The 21,545-nt window shown below is 50.3% G+C and overlaps 1 protein-coding gene and 1 pseudogene across 2 annotated transcripts in view; one reads left to right on the top strand and one right to left on the bottom strand.

The window, feature by feature from the left end:
• The first annotated feature begins 2,419 nt into the window (after nucleotides 1–2,419).
• The window catches only part of LOC149360532 (uncharacterized), a 91,741-nt gene continuing 72,615 nt past the window's right edge, over nucleotides 2,420–21,545 (top strand). The window contains exons 1-2 of one of the 2 annotated variants that reach the window (XM_089572377.1): nucleotides 2,420–3,092; nucleotides 8,491–10,455. In XM_089572377.1, coding sequence (XP_089428503.1) covers nucleotides 2,433–3,092; nucleotides 8,491–9,153 — 1,323 coding nt within the window. In that variant the 5' untranslated portion in view covers nucleotides 2,420–2,432 and the 3' untranslated portion in view covers nucleotides 9,154–10,455. Of the gene's footprint in view, nucleotides 3,093–8,490; nucleotides 10,456–21,545 lie in introns of those variants that run through there. The other variant, XM_089572376.1, reaches the window with a different exon arrangement.
• LOC149360533 (uncharacterized) lies at nucleotides 14,178–15,830 on the bottom strand (annotated as a pseudogene).

Below are 21,545 nucleotides of genomic sequence, written 5' to 3' on the forward strand. Positions count from 1 at the left end.
GCGTATTTGTCCGCGTTTCAGATTGGTCCAAATTGTCGTCACGCCGCTGAGCTGGACGCCATTTTCTCAAAAGTAAAAGGGAGGCGGACTGAAAGAGTAAACACGGCGGCCAGCGGGGACAGCGAAAACGTGAAATGGAAAAAGACGACACACGCAAAATACAAAATCACAGATCTCGACCGATTCATTCGCAATATCATCGTTTTTTGTCACGCTGATGACAAATGTATTACCCACGAAGCCTGTCCATAATGCATGTGTTATTTTTCTCTCACCACAAGCAACGCACTATTTTCTGTCACGGATGCAGGCTGCGCAAAAAGAGCGCTAGCTTTGACAGCGTTGCACCTGATGTATGAAACGGAGTATAGTGGATACGGTGTCTTCGTTCACTCCCATCTTCCTCCCTTCCACTTATGGCGAGGTTCAGGTGTCCACCGAGATTTGCGAGACAGATGCATTTCCTTTCCTCAAAAAATTACCGACGATTACGTTACTTCCTAATGCGAAATTTGAGCGCAGCAAATAAGCTGTTTCACCTTTTCGATAGATTGAGGCAAAGAAATCGAGCAACACATGTATGCGCTACCACAGAATTTTTTTTTTTTTTTTCACACGTATTCCTTTAACAAAGACTCCACTAACAGTTCTTGACAGTCATTAAGGAAGCTTTGTGGTCGGAGAAATTGACTGATATATGTTCGACTTGGTACACCAATGCTTGATACTCAAAGACGAGATCTATACAAGTGCCTCGCGAGGTTGTCACAGCCGTGGGACGCGTTACGAGCGAGAGGAACGGGATGTTCTCCCGCATAAGTGTTAGGAAATTACTGTTTGTCTTTATGTCAACATTAAAGTCCCCCACTACTAACATCGGTGTGGATCGATGGACGGTTAATGCGAGTTGCAGGAAGTGCACGACGTCTTTCGTGAGTGCGGTAGGGGCGAAGTAGGCAGCTACTACCAGCAAGCCGTTGGGCAATTTTGCGGCGCACAGTTCGCCAACTTCATGTGACGTGCCAAACATTTCGACTGGTATTGCAGAGAGACCTGTGCGCAAGTAGATAGCGACTCCCGCCGCTCTGTTGTGGTCTCTGCGAGCACCACAGCAGTATAGGAAATCCATGATTTCGAGAGGCTCTTCGGGATCCATCCAGGTTTCAGCAAAGCAAAGTACAGAGGAATGGCGCAGAATGTGATCGTGGTGTACGTCCTTGGCATGTGCGGCAAGGGAGCGTACGTTAAGAATGTGGTTGTGAATGATGAATCAAGTGCTGCCAGCGAATGACGCGTCCATTGGCTGTCTGCGTGTGTTACTGATGTGTGGTTAACATGTTAAGCTTCGCCTGTAAGAGTGGAACGCGACAGCGTCTTGCAACGCTGCCAGGGAGTCCACAGAACGCCATCGCCAATTCGGCTGTACGCCTTGCTGGACGGTAAATTTATTTTTTGAGGAAAGGAAATGTATCTCTCTCTCTCTCGCATATCTGGGTGGACACCTGCACCTCGCCGTAAGGGAAAGGGGGAAGATGGGAGTGAACGAAGACGCCGTATTAGCTAGACGCGCCTTTGTTCATTCCAAACCATTCAGCTGGCATTACGGAGTGGCTAGCTTGCTCGTATCGCACTCCGGAGACCCTGGTTCGATTCCCCAACTCGACCAATTTTGTTCTCGGTTTTATTGATTTATGCGGTCTAACTAGAAAGGTTAATTAGGCTATTTCATATTTATATTATTGTATTTCTATCCATCGTGTTCTGTCATTAACCTGTCAATTGTTGGAACTGTCTAGGATGTTCGAACCAACGTATATGAAACGAGCAACGTCTTACTGAGTGGGGAAGTGCGTGGTGGTGGAGGGAACGCGGCTTCGTACTTATGTTTTTTTTCAGCAGCGTCTCCTTCCGCGGACGCTGTTGTCGCTGCGGCGCGCGTCTTTTCTTTTCTTCTGACCTCTTCATTCTCCTCTATATTAATTAGGCTAATTGATTAATTAAGCAATTAACTAAACTCAGTCCAACTTAGTTGCAGCATCACTATACGATCCCTTTGATTGGTTGCATGGTTACTAGCCAAAGTACAATTGACCCCATTTGAAATTCGCGCACTGTGACGTCACGAGCATTTCGACCAATTGAAAAGCGTGACATTGGGGGCGGAGCTGGTTACGAGGCCGACGCCGACGACGACGACGACGCGAAACCCAGGAACGGACGCCAAAGAGCTGCGCTCTAAAACAAATTTGCCGACGAGCAAGGTGTATAACCGAACGGGCGATGGCGTTCTGTGGTCTCCTTGCCAGCGTTGCAAGACGCTGTCGCGGCTTCTGCTCACAACCTTCTGTCGATGAGGCATTAAAGGCTTTCGTCTTAAAAGCTGTGGCCACCCCTGACGTCTTCAGTTCGCATCGCAGCGACCACCTGTGAGGATGCCTCAAGCTGCACTGTCTCCCAACACGAAGCGCGCTGAAGCCGCGGAGCGCAAGCGGCGGTCTAGGGAGGCCGATCGTGTACGCCAAGGAATGCAGCCTCGTCCGTCTCCACAGAGCTCCGAGACTCGGCGCAGAAAGGCCCGGGAGGCACTACATCTGAAGCGGAATCAGCGGCAACTTAATGCTGAATGTGGGTCGTGTGCGAGCGGTAGCCGTCCACCACCACCACAGAGCCCCGAGACTCGCCGCCGAAAGGCTAGAGAAGCGCAGCGCTTGAGGCGGAGCCAGCAGCGGCTCCATGCGTGGGCGCAGCCAAGCACAACTGCTCCTACTGCGGTCTTTGCGGCGGTGAATTCGCAAAATACTCTCAAGAAGTTTCAGTCGGCCACGAACCACTTCGACAAGCAGTTTGTGCAGAACGAGTTCGGTGCAGTGTGCAGTGTATGTGACCGTTTGTGGTTCGGCAGAGACCTCAGTAAAGTGCCCCAAGACAGCTATGAACTACTCCGTGAGCACTTCCCGAACCGCCTAGTTGAAACATTTACACTGTGTCGGACCTGCTTGCGTTCACTTCGCGCCGGCAAGATACCCAACTTCTCAACTAGCAACGGCTGCGTGTACCCACCGAGGCCTTCGTACCTACCGCCACTTAACGCAGTGAGTGAACGTCTCATCTCTCCTCGCATCCCATTCATGCAAATCCGGCGCTTGCTGTACCATACGTCGGGACAGCTACAGATTAGCGGTCCCATCGTTAACGTTCCCATCAATGTAGGCAGCACGGTCTCTATGCTTCCCAATCGCCTAGCTAACGACGTCCCCTTACATGTCAACATTAATCGGCGGATGGTGTACAAGACGTCGTATGTGCAAAGCATGGTGAAGAAGTCGGACCTGGTTCTGTGGCTGGACTACCTCATGGGTACGGAGCTGTACCGATTCTACAACATCTGGGTCGACATGCAGCTCATCGATGAGATATGCGACAAGGCGGCGCCAGTAACAGATGAGTCGGTCGAAGATATGACGGTAGACTTACAAGACCCCAACGATCCACTTAAAGTGGCGGCAGCAATTACTCTGGGCCAAGAGACAATGATAATCGACGACAGTTCCTCTCTAGCCATGGCACCGGGCGAAGGTCACAAACCATTTAACATCGTCTTTGATGAGCATGCGGAAGAGTTAGCGTTTCCTCAGATCTACCTCGGTCAAGCACGAAAGATCTCGCAAGACGCTAGACCATCGCCCATGACAATGGCTATGAGCGAATGTCGTCGTCGAGACAGGCGTGGAGCCGTTGCTCGGCACGTGCTTTACATGGCCATGAAGGTAATGCGCCTTCGAGTCTCGTCGTCGATGGCGACGATGTTCCGCAATAACAGTCTCGCAGTCAATCCCTAACAGTGCTCCAGGAAAGGCTTCCGCCCTGAAGCAGTTTAGTGTGCCAAAGTGCCCCCTGAACTTTTTTGTGGAAAGCATTGCCCACTTAAGAAAAGTAAAAGCTCTTGACGAACGCTGTCTCTCCCGCTGCTGTGTCTTGAGTACGCTGGGCATCAAACGACCGTCCATCAGCATAAGAACTTTTTTTTTTTAAAACTTATCAAAGAAATCTCCGCTGTCCGTGCCGCCGTGCGCGGCCGCGTAAGCGTCCACAGTTCTATAGGCACTATCGACAAAAACAATTGAAGCATTAGGGCGCTCCATGGCGTCCTTCTCTTTCCGCGAGTCATAAATGGTTACATACTTTGAATGTGCATCGCAATCGGCCAGCGTGAATTTGTTTTTACCGTTTTAAAGAGGATACCTAACATAGTTGGCGTGCGTAGTGATTGAATCTCATTTTCGTGGCGTGAGGCAAGGCCGGCAGGCGATGCCATGGCTCCCGCTGTCTGAAGCAGCACTGCACACGACCAGTATACAAGCGCTTTCCAAGTAGTAACTGACGACGTTGTGGATAAAGCAGAGGGGAGCGGAACGAGTTATAATGACCGAAAGTATGCAGTACAGTACTCACCTACGGTTTTCAAAGGAAATGAAGGGATGCCGTGAGACGCTGTTCATATCGTAGGGCGAATTTTTGCAGGGGCCTAGGTTGAGTGCTCAGGCGTTTCAGCGCTGATGATGGGCAAAGGTCGTGGGACTGAAGCTGTGTAGGGAGGTTTTGGTCACTCCAAAGAAACTTTGCGAACCGAAGCGCGTCTTGTCCGTCGAGGGAGGCTCGGTGGTCCCTACACGGAGCGAAAGCGTTCCAAACTTTTCGTGACTGCGTGGCTTCGCGGACGCAGGCTCGTGACTGCATTCCATTTGATGATGATGATGATGATGTCGTCAAGCTTAATGGCCCATATCCACGGCGGGACCAAGGTGCATAGCGGGTACTGTTGGCCTTACTAAACATGGCACATCCCCTCACTCTGGGATCGGCCAAGAATCGAGAGGCATGAATTGCTATTCACCTGTACATTTACGTGGCTAAAAGTAATATTAATAAAAGATAAGTACACAAAAATTAATAACCGCAGATGAAGCGCACGCGAAAGTATGCACAACACAGGTGGGTTCCAATTCGAGTGAGGCGTGGACTGAAAAGGAAAAAGAAGTTTGAATATTACGAAAGAAGGCAAATTAAACAATTCACAATGAAATGATGCTACAAAAATATCGTAAGGTTTAGCAAAGCAGTCGATGATTTTCGAGTAAGAAATTTTGGACAACCAAACAAACACGTCTGTGGCTGAACCCAAGTGAGGTGGCGCCAAATCATACCAAGAGTGGAACTGCGCAAAGTAAAGCCAGAATACTACCAGGGATCCTCCAAGGAAGTAATCTAGTAACGTTGCCTCCAACAACCTCCTTCCCAAAGCGGTAAATCAGTGGCAACAGAACTTTTTGAAACCATGCGTTTGGGCTCTTCGTCGTCTGCACCAGGTAGCAAATCCTGCCTTAAGGGATTCTATAGTGCAGCGAGCTATGGAAAGAAAAATGATAGGTGTAACGTTAAGAGATCGGAAGAGGGCGGAGTGGGTGAGGGAACAAACGCGGGTTAATGACATCTTAGTTGAAATGAAGAGGAAGAAATGGGCTTGGGCAGGGCACATAATGCAAATGCAAGATAACCGCTGGTCCTTAAGGGTAACAGAGTGGATTACAAGAGAAAGCAAACGTAGCAGGGGACGGTAGAAAGTTATGTGGGCGGATGAGATTAAGAAGTTTGCGGGGATACAGTGGCGGCAACTGACAAATGACAGGGTTAAATGGAGAGACATGGGAGAGGCCTTTGCCCTGCAGTGGGTGTAGTCAGGCTGATGATGATGATGATGAGTCAGTACAATTTTTGCTTATTACGAAAAGCGCAGTTGCTTTCTCAGGGCGCACTTGTGAGCGTACAGCACATCACACTGAAGGCAGGAACGGTGGCCTAGATGACTTCAGCACGAAGATGAGAAAGACCGGATTCGCGGTGAGCATCAAACCAGAATTGTTGACAGCTTCACTGATCTCTTCGCCAGACGAAGTGGTTGCGCGCTTTTATTCATGAAAGCAGTCACTGAAGCTCCGTCGGGTTTCACTGTTTTTATGCGACTGATAAACTCAGTGGAGTACACAAACTCCTCTGGCAAGCCATGTTAGTGTGGCGTATGAAGCAGTGCATGGCCAAATGGGAAATGAAAATGGAAATTGGTTTTTGAGGAAATGAATTGGCACAGTAACTGTCTCACATATCTGTGGACACCTGAACTGCGTCTTAAAGGAAGGGATGAAGAGGGGGTGAAAGAAAAAAGAAAGAAAACGGTGTGAAGTGCTGCTGAATAGTCCCTTTTCAGTCCATGCCCTACTTGAGATAGAATCCGCTCTCCCGCGTGCTTTTCTTTTCCCCGTTGTAGCGAAAGCTACATTGGCCACGAGCGAGCGAGAGAAAGGAAGTTAATGAGGAAAAGGTGGAGAGGTCGGCCGGTGGGAACACGGCCCTGGCCTGCTACTCCACACAGGGGAAAGGGAAGGGGAGGAAAGGGAAAGTGCGAATGAGGTTGATGATGGCATAATGCAATGAGTTTCACGGGTGATGTCGACACACACACACACACACACACACACACACACACACACACACACACACACACACACACACACACACACACGCACACGCACACGCACACGCACACGCACACGCGCACACACACACACACACACACACACACACACACACACACACACACACACACACACACACACATAGGTAGTGCACAGGCGGTCACAGACGGGTATCCAGGCCTGTTTCACACAAAAAGTTGAGCACGGCCTTTGTCACACGGCACCAATCAGAACGTCTCGCCCTGGCGCCGAGAAGAGTTTCCTCAGAGAGAGGGAGAGATTCCAGTTGTTTCACGGTCGCCTCCAATGTTCTTCTTTCAGCAGTATAGTTCGGGCACTCGCAAAGAAGGTGTCCAATAGTCTCTGGAGTGTGGCACTGTACGCAATTTGGTTTACTTTCGGTGCCGATCTAGTGAAGATAGTATTTGGTGTAGGCAACGCCAAGGCGTAACCGGTGGAATGAAGTCCCCTGACGTCGCACCACCATAGATGGCAGATGAAATCGTGAACCAGCGTCAAGCTTAGAGACGCGGTCCTGGGGTGGTATTCTCCCGGTATCGCCTTTTGCGACATGTCGCCTTCGCTCTTCGCTCATTGGCTCGAGCCGCGGTGACAGCGGAGTGACGACACGGATCCGCCTTCCTGCTACGTCATCGTGAAGTCGCCCCAATTTACTATGCTTAGTCGAACAACGGAATGCGCTGAAGCGATTCGTGCAGGCGACGGTCTAGGAAATTGATACTAGACGCCATGGATCCCACTCTCCTTGCCTGGTTTTTGAGCCCTGAAGAAGAGTGCCGTGTCCGCGGACACCGCGACCCGTTTGCTTTGACCGACGAAGCTTTTCCATGTCGCCACGGCTATCGTGCGAGTCAGCACACGACAACACTCGGTCTCCTTTCGTCGCATTCCATCGGAGCGAGCAGCAGTGAAGCAGGCCCTGGGCGCGTTAAGTTAGCCTGCTCCGAGCTCCGAGGAGGAGTACTCGAGCGCGACACCTAGGAGCTCAGTCGGAGCGCAACTTAACGGCCATTTGATTTCCGTGCACGTATGAGCGCGCCACCTGACGTTTCCGTCATTTCCGTTTCCGCAATTTCCGTTTCCGTCATTATTTCGCGCGCATTTTGAACATGACAGCAGTCAAGCACAAGTTACTTCAATTCTTGCTAGATGACGACGAACTCGACGAACTTGACGCCCGTAGGCGCAGGCAGCAGCAGCGTTTTACCTTCATGCTGCAAGCTGCCTGCGTTGCCATTCAAGGTAAGATTCCACTGCTTTATCGCATTACAGCATATTAACTTTCTGCTCTCTTCGTATGAAGACCCCAGAATCGCCGAGAGGAGCATCCGTGGCATTGAAGGATACGTACTCAACGTAGTACCTGGGTACACAGAGATGCAGTTCAAGGAGCATTTCCGGATGACCCGAAGCACCTTCGAGGTAAACGACGCGATCAGTTTTGTTGTGCAGCGCTAAAGAACGACACACAGAGAAGCACAGGATGGTGCTGTGCTTCGTGTGCTGTCCTTGAGCGCTGCAACAGCTTTTAATAACTATAAGCCGACAAGGCCACCTGACAGTTTTGCTACAATTTTGTTTGTTCACCATGGCGAATACGAGTGCTATTAAGAATGCTGTATGATTTCGGTGACCGGCGTCGCGGCCAACCAATAGGAGCGGGGCAGCGAGAGCGTTCTTGAGATTATTTTGGACTGCGAGCGATCCGTAATTCGGCCCCAGTGGCTCCCCAAGCACAAGCAAGCACGAAACACGCTTGTGAGCGCACTTTATGACGGTAAAAGGGCAACACTTTCTATACATTTTGTAACTGCAGTGAGCTAGTATCTTAAAATGCACTGGCCCATTTTGTTGGTGATGAAATTCATTATATCTAAGCTCATATCTTGAGCAGGAGCACCAACCACTGGACATTCAAAACTTTATGGTTGCCATGCAGGTGCTGCTGAGAATCACGCAGGAGTGGCTCATCATGGAGAGGGCACCTCGAATACCTCTGCAAACTAAAGTCCTGATGACATTGTGGTTGCTGGGCAACCAGGAATCGTTTCGTGGAGTGGCAGATAGATTTGGGATGAACAAGGGATTGCTGTTTTATCTAACAGATCGCATTATAGAGGTCTGGGCAGGTGCTCCAAAAGAACTCATCCGCTGGCCTGCAAACCTGCAAGATGTTGTTCGGGAATTTGCCCGAAAATGGCGCTTTCCAGGAGTTGTTGGAGCTGTGGACGGATGCCACATTGCAATCAAGGCCCCCGAAAACGAACAAGATGCATACTACAACAGGAAGGAATTCCACTCAGTCATCTTACAGGGTTGCTGCGACAGCAATATGATATTCACTAATGTACACGCAGGCAGCCCGGGACGGATGCACGATGCCATTTTTTTGGCCACATCTGGCCTTGAAGAGGTAGTAGGCAACTTGCCGCAGAATTTCCATATCCTAGGTGATTCGGCTCATCCCCTGTCAATGGGTCTCATGCGGCCGTACAGAAACAATGGCCACTTGACAACACAGGAGGTCAAGTTCAATGAAACGCTAGGGGTGACAAGGTCAGTAATTGAGGGAGCTTTTGCTCAGCTGAAAGGAAAGTTCTGAAGGCTTAAGTACCTTGACATGAAACCCACTGTGAGAATGAGCAACTATGTTGTGGCATCGTGCCCCGTTCACAACATAATTCTTCAATGCAAAGACCCATTCGGTGACGACGACAGCACCGTCGAGGAAGCGAGCGATGCAGATCCACCTCTTGATGATGAGGACACAGCCGCGCTGCAATGAAGAGGGTTTCAATAACACGCTTCCTGTGCAGAAAGTAGTGTTAAGGTTTACAACAGGCAGCGTACTTCCAGTCCCGAAGTACTATGCATGCAAGGTGCATCACACGCACAAGCCCTATGTGGTGAAATTATTTATTGTGTACATGAGTTGATCATTTTTGGCCAGAAGAACTCTCACTGGCAATAAAATGTTTAACACAGTGTCTGGATGTTTTCTCTGAGAAAAAACAAAACTGGGCGGTACTGGCCTGTACCACAACCACTGACTAGACTATTGTCACAAAATTCGGCGCATTTTAAAAACAAACAAAGAAAAACCGCCGCGCGCACGGCGTCTCGCCGGCGTGAGCCCAACGGGAGAGAGGGAAAGCCCCCGCCGAGCGCGTGCCTCTCTCTCCATCGCCACGGCGTGCGCCGAAGGAATGAGTCATCCACGCCGAAGATTCTCGAACATGCGAGTCGGTTCTACTGCTGACCGGAGGAAAAGGGCGTAGCCTTGCGTGCACTAAGTCACGTCCCCCTCCTCTGCACTCGGACGTCGGCTACGCCGCCACGACGGCGCCACGCTAGAACACGCTGGAACCTTCGCGAAACGACTCCTGACTTTAACCAATGAGGACGCGCGGCCGGCGAGAGAAAGGAAGGGAAACTACACGGGAGATCCTGCGTGTATGTGCGCGCCTACTTTGGCGCGTAGAACAAACAGACGTGAGAGCGAGCCTATAAAAGAAGGACGCTGACACAGTCCGGACCGCCGTTTAAGCTTCATCGAAGAGCGCCCGTTCGACTCCCGGGGAAACACCACTCGGCCAGCATCGGACCAACGAGGCAACGGTCGCCAGTCTGCGGGACGGCATCGTCGTGGAACTCTGGTCGTCGGACTGCCGCAGTGCCCGGTGAACAAATTGTGTTTTGTTTGTTTACCTCTCTCTCGTGTGTTAGTGCACTTTAGGTGCAATGTTGCCTGTGTATTGCATTCTCTCTCGAGTTCAACATTGCACGAGTTGCATTGTGTTCCTAATCACTTTGTCTTTGTACTAGTGATTGTGAAATCCTCTGTATCGTTTCAATTGCTGTATAAACCTTGTTTTGTTTTGTAAACCTGTGGCTCCGACCCATTCTCTGGCTTGCGACCAGCGAAAGCTGGGCACCGAACGCCCAAAAACCTCTTGTCACTTGGTAGCTGGTCTCCGCTGAGTTTGCCACGCTGAGTCGAGGGCATCTCCTTTGAGTCCGAGACCGCTACCCCCACACGCTCTAAGGGTGTCTGGGAGCTTCCCACTAAAGTGCGCGAAGTCCGGGTGACAATATATTCTGGCGTCCGCGACAGGACGTTTGGTGTTTGCAAGCACAGAGAACGGAGAAAGAGTCAGAAGGAGTTTACGAATCGTAAACGAGTGTAGCAGCAGAGCGATATTGTGAGGTGCCGCGCCGAAGCGGTTAGTGATGTTCACCGTGTAGACGTATTCATTGCCTTGAATGTAGAGTTCGGTCTCCAAATATGAGCTTTAAGGAGCTACAGGAGCTAGTAGAGGCCGGTCTCCAGATGGGGATGACTGGAGCCGAACTGCGTAAATGGGTGGACCAGGAAAGAGAGAAGGCCGAGAAAGAAAGAGAGAGGGCTCGGGAAGAAGCCGAGAAAGAAAGAGAGAGAGCTCGAGAAGAGAAAGAAAGAGAATGGGAGAAGAGACAAGAAGAGGCGGAGAAGCTCTCTTTGGAGCGAGAGAGAGAATGGCAGAGAAAAGCAGAAGAAAGGGAGAAAGAAAGACAGCGTGCTAGAGAAGCCGCTGAGAAAGAAAGGCAAAAGAAACGCGAAAAAGAAGAGAGAGAAAGGAAAAGGCGAGAAGAAGCAGCCGAAAGAGCTTTCGAAATTGAGATGGCAATCATTCAGAAGAAGCTTGCCGAAATTCGGCGTTCGAGGAGCGTCAGAGATCCAGTGGAGCTTAACCCCGGAGAGGCCGGGTGGAAGACTAACGAGTCTAATTTGTTGACAACCACGGAAGAGGTTGTAACTAGCTCCACTAGTGAGAGTGTGGTTGTGGAACAGCCTGTTCCTGCAACTGAAACCACAGAGAGTGAAGAACAAACCGGAGTGCCGCTTCCTCTAGAAATTGATTGTGTAGCTACTACCGAGGTAGTAGGCATTGAGGTAAAGGCCGACCTGACGCTGCAGTCAGAGGGGACCCTAGAGCAGCCGCCTGAGGACGAAGAAGCAGTTGAGATCTCTATGGAGGAGTCCGAGTGCTACACCTCTGAGTCCGGCAGTGAAGACCACGAGAAAGAGCGGTTAAATGGCATTGAGTGTGAAAGCTCAGATGTAGTAATAGCTGAGGAGAGCGCACTCAGAGAAGACCCGGAACCCGTTCCGAGTAAACCCTCGAGCAGCGAGGGGGGCTTTCCCGATGAGGAAGGCGAGGAAATTTCTGCCTATGAGGAAGGCGAGGAGTCTCTTCCCTCTAAGGAAAGAAAGAGTGCGGTGCAAGTAATGGAGCACCACTGTACTGAAACTGACGAGCTTAGGAAAGAATCAGAGGCAGGAGTACTGAACAGTGAGGAGAATGATTCTTCAAGGAGTCCCGAGCCATGTTTAGAGTGCCCCTCACGAGAAAGGCTCCGAAAGAGCAAGAAAAGGAAAAAGGACTTCGAAGGAGATGAAAGTGGAGTCCTCGAAGAACAAAAGAGACCTGAACCAGTGGCTTCTCCGAGAGAAAACAACTCGGATGACGCAATTGACAGTGAACCGGGCTTGACCCCTAGAAGAGCTTGGAAGAAGGAAAAAAGAAAGAGAAATGAGTCGGAAACCACCCAAGCAGGTGAAGCCGTGAAGCGGAAGCCCTGGAGAAAATTCAGGAAGAAAATGGAACGGAATAAAACTAAGCTGAAGACAGCCGAGCCGAAGACAAAAGAGCTGCGCGAACATCGCAGCAAAGTGAAAAAGAAGCTGAGACGAGCAAGCCCAGCGTTCAGTAAGGACTCAGTCTGGAGGCGCAAAATAAAACAGAAGAGCGCGCGCCGAGAAGAAGGAAGACACGAGAAGTGGAGCCGTCAAGTGCGAACTGGCGTTAAAGTCGTTCGTAACCGACGCGCTAGCCACAGGAAAAGAAGGGCTCGAAGACTGGCCGCAGAACCAGAGAGGAGTACGAGCAGGAAGCGGAGCCAAAACCGCGTTCGGAAGAGAAGCCTCAGCACAAGGCGGAAAAAGAGTCGAACCCGCGACAGAAAGAAAAGCCGCAGTCGCTTGCGAAAGAGAATTAAAAGCACGACTGAAAGCTTGGGCGAAACATTCCTGTTCAGAACCAACTGTGTAGGCCAAACTTGGAAGTATAGGCGAAAGTGTGCCTTGAATTTGCGTGCTCCATGTTTGTAGCCTTGTGTTAATGTACTGCCCAATAGCGGCGGGTTTTTGTGTATTATGAACATTTCATGGAATTACGTATGTGAAAACATTATGGTATGGATGTATGTATTTTGGCATTCACCATTGAATTTGTGAGCGCATGCATGTGCGCGCGAATTCTACCGCCAAAATGCGGCGTGTTTTGAAGTGCAACCTGTCTATTGCACTGTGTTATGTATGTGAAAGCATCAAGGTATTGATGTATGTATTTTGACATTCGCCACAGACTTTGTGAGCGCATGCATGAGCACGCGAATTTTGTGTTTTGTGAATATTGTGACACAATATTCTTAAAGGAAGGGGCAGTGTCACAAAATTCGGCGCATTTTAAAAACAAAGAAAAACCGCCGCGCGCACGGCGTCTCGCCGGCGCGAGCCCAACGGGAGAGAGGGAAAGTCCCCGCCGAGCGCGTGCCTCTCTCTCCATCGCCACGGCGTGCGCCGAAGGAATGAGTCATCCACGCCGAAGATTCTCGAACATGCGAGTCGGTTCTACTGCTGACCGGAGGAAAAGGGCGTAGCCTTGCGTGCACTAAGTCACGTCCCCCTCCTCTGCACTCGGACGTCGGCTACGCCGCCACGACGGCGCCACGCTAGAACACGCTGGAACCTTCGCGAAACGACTCCTGACTTTAACCAATGAGGACGCGCGGCCGACGAGAGAAAGGAAGGGAGACAGTACGGGAGATGCTAAGCGTATGTGCGCGCCTACTTTGGCGCGTAGAACAAACAGACGTGAGAGCGAGCCTATAAAAGGAGGACGCTGACAGCTATCAGGCAGTCCGGACCGCCGTTTAAGCTTCATCGAAGCGCGCCCGTTCGACTCCCGGGGAAAAACACCACTCGGCCAGCATCGGACCAACGAGGCAACGGTCGCCAGTCTGCGGGACGGCATCGTCGTGGAACTCTGGTCGTCGGACTGCCGCAGTGCCCGGTGAACAAATTGTGTTTTGTTTGTTTACCTCTCTCTCGTGTGTTAGTGCACTTTAGGTGCAATGTTGCCTGTGTATTGCATTCTCTCTCGAGTTCAACATTGCACGAGTTGCATTGTGTTCCTAATCACTTTGTCTTTGTACTAGTGATTGTGAAATCCTCTGTATCGTTTCAATTGCTGTATAAACCTTGTTTTGTTTTGTAAACCTTTGGCTCCAACCCATTCTCTGGCTTGCGACCAGCGAAAGCTGGGCACCGAACGCCCAAAAACCTCTTGTCACTTGGTAGCTGGTCTCCGCTGAGTTTGCCACGCTGAGTCGAGGGCATCTCCTTTGAGTCCGAGACCGCTACCCCCACACGCTCTAAGGGTGCCTGGGAGCTTCCCACTAAAGTGCGCGAAGTCTGGGTGACAACTATAAACCGAGAAATTGCACAGTATTCAAACAGCAAACTCATACAAAATGAACAAAGTTTTTGCCCCATCATGACACACAAAAAGAACACCACAAAGTTCACTGCTGCTTATCCAGTGCTGCGAGGCGTTTCAGCATACCCAGTTTAAGCCTCTGCATCTTTAATTACTGCTGGTATCTTTTTCTTTCTTCATCCTGCCATGAGTGCAAGTTGAGCTGAATTTCCTCCAATAGAGCTGCCGGCGTTCGACGACGCTTCGCATTTGGTTTGCTTTTCTGGTGCGGAGCATCATCATTTCTTGAGTTCTTTTCGCAGTGCAGAGTTTCTTCTGTTGTTGTCGGTGGTTCATTGATGCTGCCCGGGGTGGCCACAGCTAATGTGCAGGCAGCTGAGGTGGAGGGCTGTGGGAGCTGGCTTGACGCCACTGGAGCCTGGTACTCTATGTTATTTGCAAGCAAGTCATCCATCACCTCAAAAAATGGCCACTCCTTTCTTTTTCTTCCCCTCTTCTTCTTGTGCTGGCGGTGCTTGTCATATGTGCGTTTGAGACCTTTGAACTTCGTTTCGTAGTCCGCAGCAGTTCGCGTGTACCCGTGCTTGCACATTTCTTCACTAATTTGTTTCCAAATGTCTTTCCTCTTTCTCTTTCTATCACTGAAGTCTTCTTTATGATTCTCATAAGATGAAATCAGGAGAAGTACCTCGGCGTGTACCCAACTTAAACTTCCTTTTGGGAGACCTACAGCATAAAGGAGAGCTACAGCTTAAGCCCCCCCCCCCCCCGTGTAAGAGATTAGTAACAGAGCATGAAAACCATTTAAATGAAAAGAAAAGAGTCATTACTCACTGTTGTAGTTATGGTCGTAGTCATCACTTTCAGCAGTCCAGAGGGAAAACTGGTCCTCTGTAAAAGTCATTCAGTCATGGTGTACATCAGCCTACACCAGGACTAATTTAAAAAAGGATTCTATATTGACGCTAAAAGAGTGACAAAAAAGAAGAGATCTTCGTCGCCCTGTGCGTCAAAAATAGTGGCAGTGAATACCTCCAATAACCGCGTGCGTCGCGAGTACAGCGCAGAATTAACCCGGCAAAAAGTGAAAATTCATATCATGTCAGAATTTCTATCACAGTGAAAATGCAACTCATGAAATTTAAACAGATTTCATATACTATAATATTCTCTCAAGAACCCTACTGTTGCAAGCACTTTCGTAAGAACTAGCGTTTGGCTGCACCAAGTACAACGTTTGAGTAGGTAAGTAGGAAGTACCGATTTCATGAATTTCCGAACGCGCTTTGTACTTATTTTCGCTAAGTGTGGCGACGTACAATACATCGCGCTCAACAACGTGCCATAAACTTAGCTACAGCCTTACGATAAAGCTCGCTGCGCCACGCCAGCAACACAAGGTAAAAGCAAGAATTTAGATTTTCAACGCAAGATTTCCGCAATTGTCGCTCGTAACTGCTAGTTCTCTGGAAACAAACAGAACACTTTCGATGGCTCAAAGAACGAAACAAGGCATTAAAAACTCATACACACCTGAGTCGTCGCATTGAGTGGTTTCCGCGTAAACATCCGACCCTGTGCCCGCCACATCTTCGCACAGCTCAAGTAAGTCAGGCCCTACAGTCGCAGCAGCTGTATCAAGTACGAACCCTGCAAATGCGCCAACGATTAAAACGAGGTCCCCGACGAACTAGGAACAGTTTACGTACGTACCTGTGTTCGTGTTCACGACGAGCATGACGACGATTACAACGACGAGCACAGACCGCGCAGCCATAACTGCCGTTAACCGCGAAATGCGCCAAAAAGGAAGTAGCACCATAGCACCCGGAAATACGTCACGTCGCCAGACGCAAAACCAGACCCGCGCTCCCGCACACCGTCGTCGAGGGTGGAGCGCGTAGAGCGCGCTCTGCAAACACACACCGTAAGTCAGTTGTGGTCGTTTAGCTTACTTGGAGCGCACTCTGACGACTCGAGCGCGCTCGAGTCCTTTAACTTAACGCGCCCAAGGATTCTTGCGGCGCGGCCAAATTACCGTCTGCTGAGCCGGGCTGCCGCTCGCCATGGGAATGTACTCTGCACCGTCGTAAACAGACGACGAAGGAGACGTAGCCTGCAGCAACAAGATGGCATTATAAGTACTCATTGACTGTAGTATGTACATTATGCTGCTTGAAATAAAAAATAATCATCTCTGCTATAATTAACAACTACGAATCAAAGATACGAAACTACTGCTGCTAGTGAATCAGCAGTGGTAAATTGTCGCTTCTCGTAGTGAATGAAAGCATCGCAGACGAAAGTGCCGGCGGTGTTTTCCGCTTCTTCGAGCAACTGTACGCACTATTTTTAGTTTTAGGCCCCGCCCTAATGCGACATGTCGCAAAAGGTGACACCGGGAGAATACCACCCCTGTTGATGGTTCTAATCATCCCAGTGCGACTGCATTGCCGCTTGCGTTAAATGCGCCAACAAGGCTCCAATGTCTGGTCTAGAAAAGGCTGTCTCAATGAAAGCACCATCACTATGTGCCAGCCGAGCCTCGGCGTCAGCACCGTCGTTTCCCGCTATGCCGCAATGGCTCGGTATCCACTGAAGCTTTATGATATGGCCGCGGTGGAAAGCTTCGGCTTACAAAAGCACAATCTGTTGAACCAGCTGCTCGCATGCCCTTGGTTTTAGGTAAGTGCGTATGACCTGCAATGCCGATCACGAGTCGCAGATCGATTTCGCCGTGGCGGAGCTCCGAGGAGGCACAGCGACCTACCTTGAGTCGTTGTCTAGCAACCGCCGCAGCTGGCGGACGCCGCGCGCTCGCCGCGCCATCTGGCATGCTGCGACGGCGAAGGTGTATCACGTGACCGGATCGTTTACCTGCCCGGCATCCTCAGCGGCGAACGCGCTTGCAATAGCAGCCGGTACGGCAGTCAGAGTAGACCAGTTACACAATTCCTGGCAGCGTCCAGCACCTCAACTACTTCCGCGATTCGATGACGGTTCGCCGCCGCCATTTCACTCTCACTAAACGACAGAAGCTCAACATCTGATGCCGAGTCATGCGTGTTTTCGCTCCTTTCAACGGCGACAATTTCGCCCCGATTATCACAGGAAGTTCGGTCCTGTGCCACCACCGCTCTCGCACACATCATCGTCGTCATCATCATCACCATCAGCCTGACTACGCCCAATGCAGGGAAAAGGCCTCTCCCACGTCTCTCCACTTAAACCTGTCCTTTGCCAGTTGCGGCCACCGTATCCTTGCAAACTTCTTAATCTCATCCGCCCACCTTTCTGCTGCCTTTCTGCTGCCCCTTGCTACGCTTGCCTTCTCTTGGAATCCACTCTGTTACCCTTAAGGACCAGCGGTTATCTTTCCTTCGCATTACATGCCGTGCCCAAGCCCATTTCTTCCTCTTGATTTCGACTAGGATGTCATTAACCCGCGTTTGTTCCCTCACCACACTCTCCCACTTACGATCTCTTAACGTAACACCTATCGTTTTTCTTTCCATAGCTCGCTGCGTTATCCTTAACTTAAGCCGAACCCTCTTGGTTAGCCTGCCCGTTTCTGCCCCATAGGTAAGTACCGGTAAGATACCGCTGTTGTACACTTTTCTCTTGAGGGATATTTTTAAACTGCCATTCATGATCTGAGAGAACCTGCCATATGCGCACCACCCCATTCATATTCTTCTAGTTATTTCCCTCTCATGATCCGGATCAGCAGTCAGTACCTGCCCTCTTGCTACTTCCAGCACATCGCTACGAAATCCGAACTGCTGTTCCCTTGCTAGGCCGTTGAACATTACTTTAGTTTTCTGCATGTGTTCTGTATGTTTTCTTGCACACACGTAGAGCCAAAATAACGGAAGCACCCCCAAAAAAGACTTTCATCGCACTCCGCCTTTCGCGCAGATGCAGCGGCAGCTGCTTACGACTGCTCTCGGCGTCGCCAAGCTGAAAAACTAAAAGTTAGTTCATCATCATCATCAAAACTTTTATTTCCGCTAAGAGAGAGACAGAGAGAGAAACTTTATTGTACAAGGAATTAGGGGCATGCCCCAGGGTCCCCGCACAAACCCACTGCACTCAAGTGCTTATGTTTCTAAGGTCCATAACACTGGCAGCCCGGCCGGTGGCGATGGTCTGCACGGCCGGGTCCTCCGAGCGCAGCAGGGTCTCCCAGTCCTCCCAGGTCTTGAGGTTCTCTAGGTCCCGCGGGGGAGGGTCCGCCGGGCAGAGGGAAATGATGTGGAGGGAAGAGGCGAAGGGTACTGTGCATAGGGCGCATGCCGGAGTGGGGAAGGAGGGATGATAGTGGGCGAGGGTAAGGGGTGTTGTCGCTCCACGGCCTCATCCGCCAGTTTGAGGAAAGGAAATGACGAACGCAGTAACTGTCTCACATGTCTTGGTGGACACCCAAAACGCTTCGTAAGGCAGGAATGAAAGGCAGGAGTTAAAGAAGGCTGGAGTGAAAGAAGAAAGGAAGAAAGAGGTGCCGTAGTGGAGGTCTCCGGAATAATTCCGACCCCCTGGAGATCTTTAACATGCACTGACATCGCACATCAGGCGAGCGCATTTTGCGTTGCACATCCATCGAAACGTGGCCACCGCGGTGAGGTTCGAACCCGGGTACTCCGGCTTGGTACACGAGCGCCTTAACCACTTAGCCACCGCGGCGGGTTGCCATACTGCTCCGGTTCTCCCATTGGATCCCATTGCTCCTGTTCATACATTGGATAGCAGCTACTGCTGAGAGTGCACTTTTCGTGTGCTTTTGAGTACTCCTGTTCTGCCAATAGAATAAGCCATAAGTTGAGGAGATTACTACCGCGACCGCACGAAATGTGAAAGTGTGGCATGGGACCCGCACTATGGACAAATGCTGCGACATGTTCTGGATGGATTCGAGTGGCGATGGATTGGAGTGTGCGGTCGACGACAGCAATTGCTGCGTCTGCGCCCATGCAGGCTGCGTCCCTCCATACGACTTCGGCTTCCGAACCGTAGTATCTGTAGAGATATATTGCACAGGCTATGCGGCACGCCGAGTGATAAGTGGCGTGGGTGTACCTATAGAGAAGGTTATTAAAAGGAGTTGTGTGTGTATGTGACGGAGGACTGGCAGTAGTGCGGAGTGGGCTGCTGGTATGCGAATTTGGAGGGTGCCAAGTATGTGGCGTCCTCTGAAATACTGAGCTAGGTGAGTGTATTGTGCTTGTCTGCAGGCCTCTGAGTTCGTGTGGAGTGTTGTCGTGGCCAGGCTGGAGAAGTTTAGTGGTTTGGGTGCTAGATGGAAGGTGCAGGGCCGCCTTTTTGGCTTTACGGAGAAAAGCATCTAGGCTTGTGGCGTGTGTGTGTGGAGGCGAATGTGGAGTTTTTAATAAGAGCCTATGCGTCAATGCAATTTGTTTCTCCCTATGGGGGCTGGTGTAGCTCGTCTTCAGCTCTTGTTTGTTCATCAGCTTGTTTCAAGTTTATTTTTTCTTTTTTGAAAACAGCAGACTATCTTTTCCTTCTAGCTGTGCTTAACGGGCGATTAATTGCCCATTTGGCTATTCTGTTTGCGCCCACTGGTCATGGGAAAAGGCGCCTTTGTGGGGCTTTCTTCAGGAAGTTGCCGACACATTCCATTCATTCACTGTACGGTTTTCCCCCGAAGTTCTATGCAGCCTATCCAGAAGACAAAGGACAAAAGTTCAGATTGAGTCGTTATTTACTGTACAGATGTATTAGCAGAATTAACTCTCCCTTCTAGACAACTGTGTATTAAAGCGGGTGCTGTATACATTTTTGGCTACAATAGAAGGTTCTAACGTTCCATGTCATCTTTTAGTGCCCATAGGACCGCTTAGCCTGTGGAAGAGTCGTATGGCAGATGGCCACGCTGAGCCGCTACGTTCATCGAAGTCTTTGTTCGGAGAGCAGTGTGCTATGGCACGGGGGGTATATATGCTGCGCAGGATCGACCTCCTGCGCCTTTACTCGATGCATGTGCGTGTCTCCCGGAATTTCGGTGTGCGGGCAAAGTCAGAGCAGGATGCTGGTGTGGTTGTGTATGACGAGTTGCGGGATTGGAATCTGGTTAAATTACCCGCCGAGGTGGCTCAGTGGTTGAGGCACCCGTCTACTGAGGCGGAGTACCCGGGTTCGAACCCGACCGCGGCAGCCACATTTCGATAGAGGCGGAACGCAAAAGGCGCCCGTGTGCTGTGTGATATCAGTGCACGTTAAAGATCCCACCTCCCTCCCATGCCTACGGCGCAGTGCAGGTGTCCACCGAGATATGTGAGACAGATACTGCGCCATTTCCTTTCCTCAAAAACCGATTTACCAATTTTACCTGGTTAAGTCGGGTCTGAAAGCTCTCAGGGTAGGTGTACCTCCATGCGATAAAGAAAAAAAGCACACTTCGCGGCCTATACAATAAAGAAAAAGAAGCCCTTTGCGGCCTATACGTTTCGTGCCAGCCTGGCATGCAGAGGGACTGTGTTCGAACCCCAATGCCGGATGTTTTATTTTTCTATATTCTGATTGCAAGGATTCTGGGAAGACGCCCGGTTTTCAGCAGAACGAGCTCCTTATGCTGCCGCATAATCCCTTGTAGGAAAATGGCAGTAAGGTGATCGGTGTATAATTCCAATGTTTATTGTCTCCTTTCTAATGGATGAAGATAATATTCGTGTTCATCAAACATCCCTGTACGCTCGAGGTGATGAGGCGTTGTGTAATCAGGGCGGCCAGTTTCCGCTGGTGGCAAAGCGGAAAGAGGGAAACAGCTCTCTGCATTTGTAGGACACAGTAGCGAGACAATTGAAGCTGCCTGCTACGGGAGGAAACCAGAGGGGGCTATGGTGTGCTGAGGAAGTTTTAGCCGGGGAGGGTGGGGGGGGGGCGGTGAGGGGGGGGGAAGGATGCGCACCCTGAAGGAAAAACAAAGCGGGTTGCTGATATGGAAGGTGAAGAATGTGGAGGAAAGTGAGCTCAGAAGAGCGGCGCAGATGTCAGAGCGGCGCATGATTCGGAGGCTCCTGTTCCTCTGAAGTTGTTGTGAGCGATCTTCCCTTGACGGTTCAACGGCTCGTAGCGGGGCCTTCATGGAACGGCGTACGAAGAGACGAATAGGGGCGGCGAGCCGAGCAGCACCGCCCTTGGAGAGCGCGTCGGCTACAGACAGGAGATTCTGCTCTCGAGGGAAATAAAAGTAGTGGCAACCAAGTGTATAGAAGTACAAAGTGCGGAATGAAGGTGGATGCAAAGAAATGTGTGTGATGTGTCCTGTCGTGCAAAGGGGAATTAAAGTTTAATGCTATCGAATTCCGTCGGATCGGCCCACCGGTAGCCTGCATTTTTTATTCATTAGAAAAATTATATTTTTTCACATAATTTCAACAAATTACTGCTTATTCAATGATCAGGAGCACTTAAATAATATATCACGATAAATCAG

The sequence above is a fragment of the Amblyomma mixtum genome, chromosome 2 (genome assembly GCF_055824585.1).
Source record: "Amblyomma mixtum isolate Tamu chromosome 2, ASM5582458v1, whole genome shotgun sequence".
Classification (NCBI taxonomy): domain Eukaryota; kingdom Metazoa; phylum Arthropoda; class Arachnida; order Ixodida; family Ixodidae; genus Amblyomma; species Amblyomma mixtum.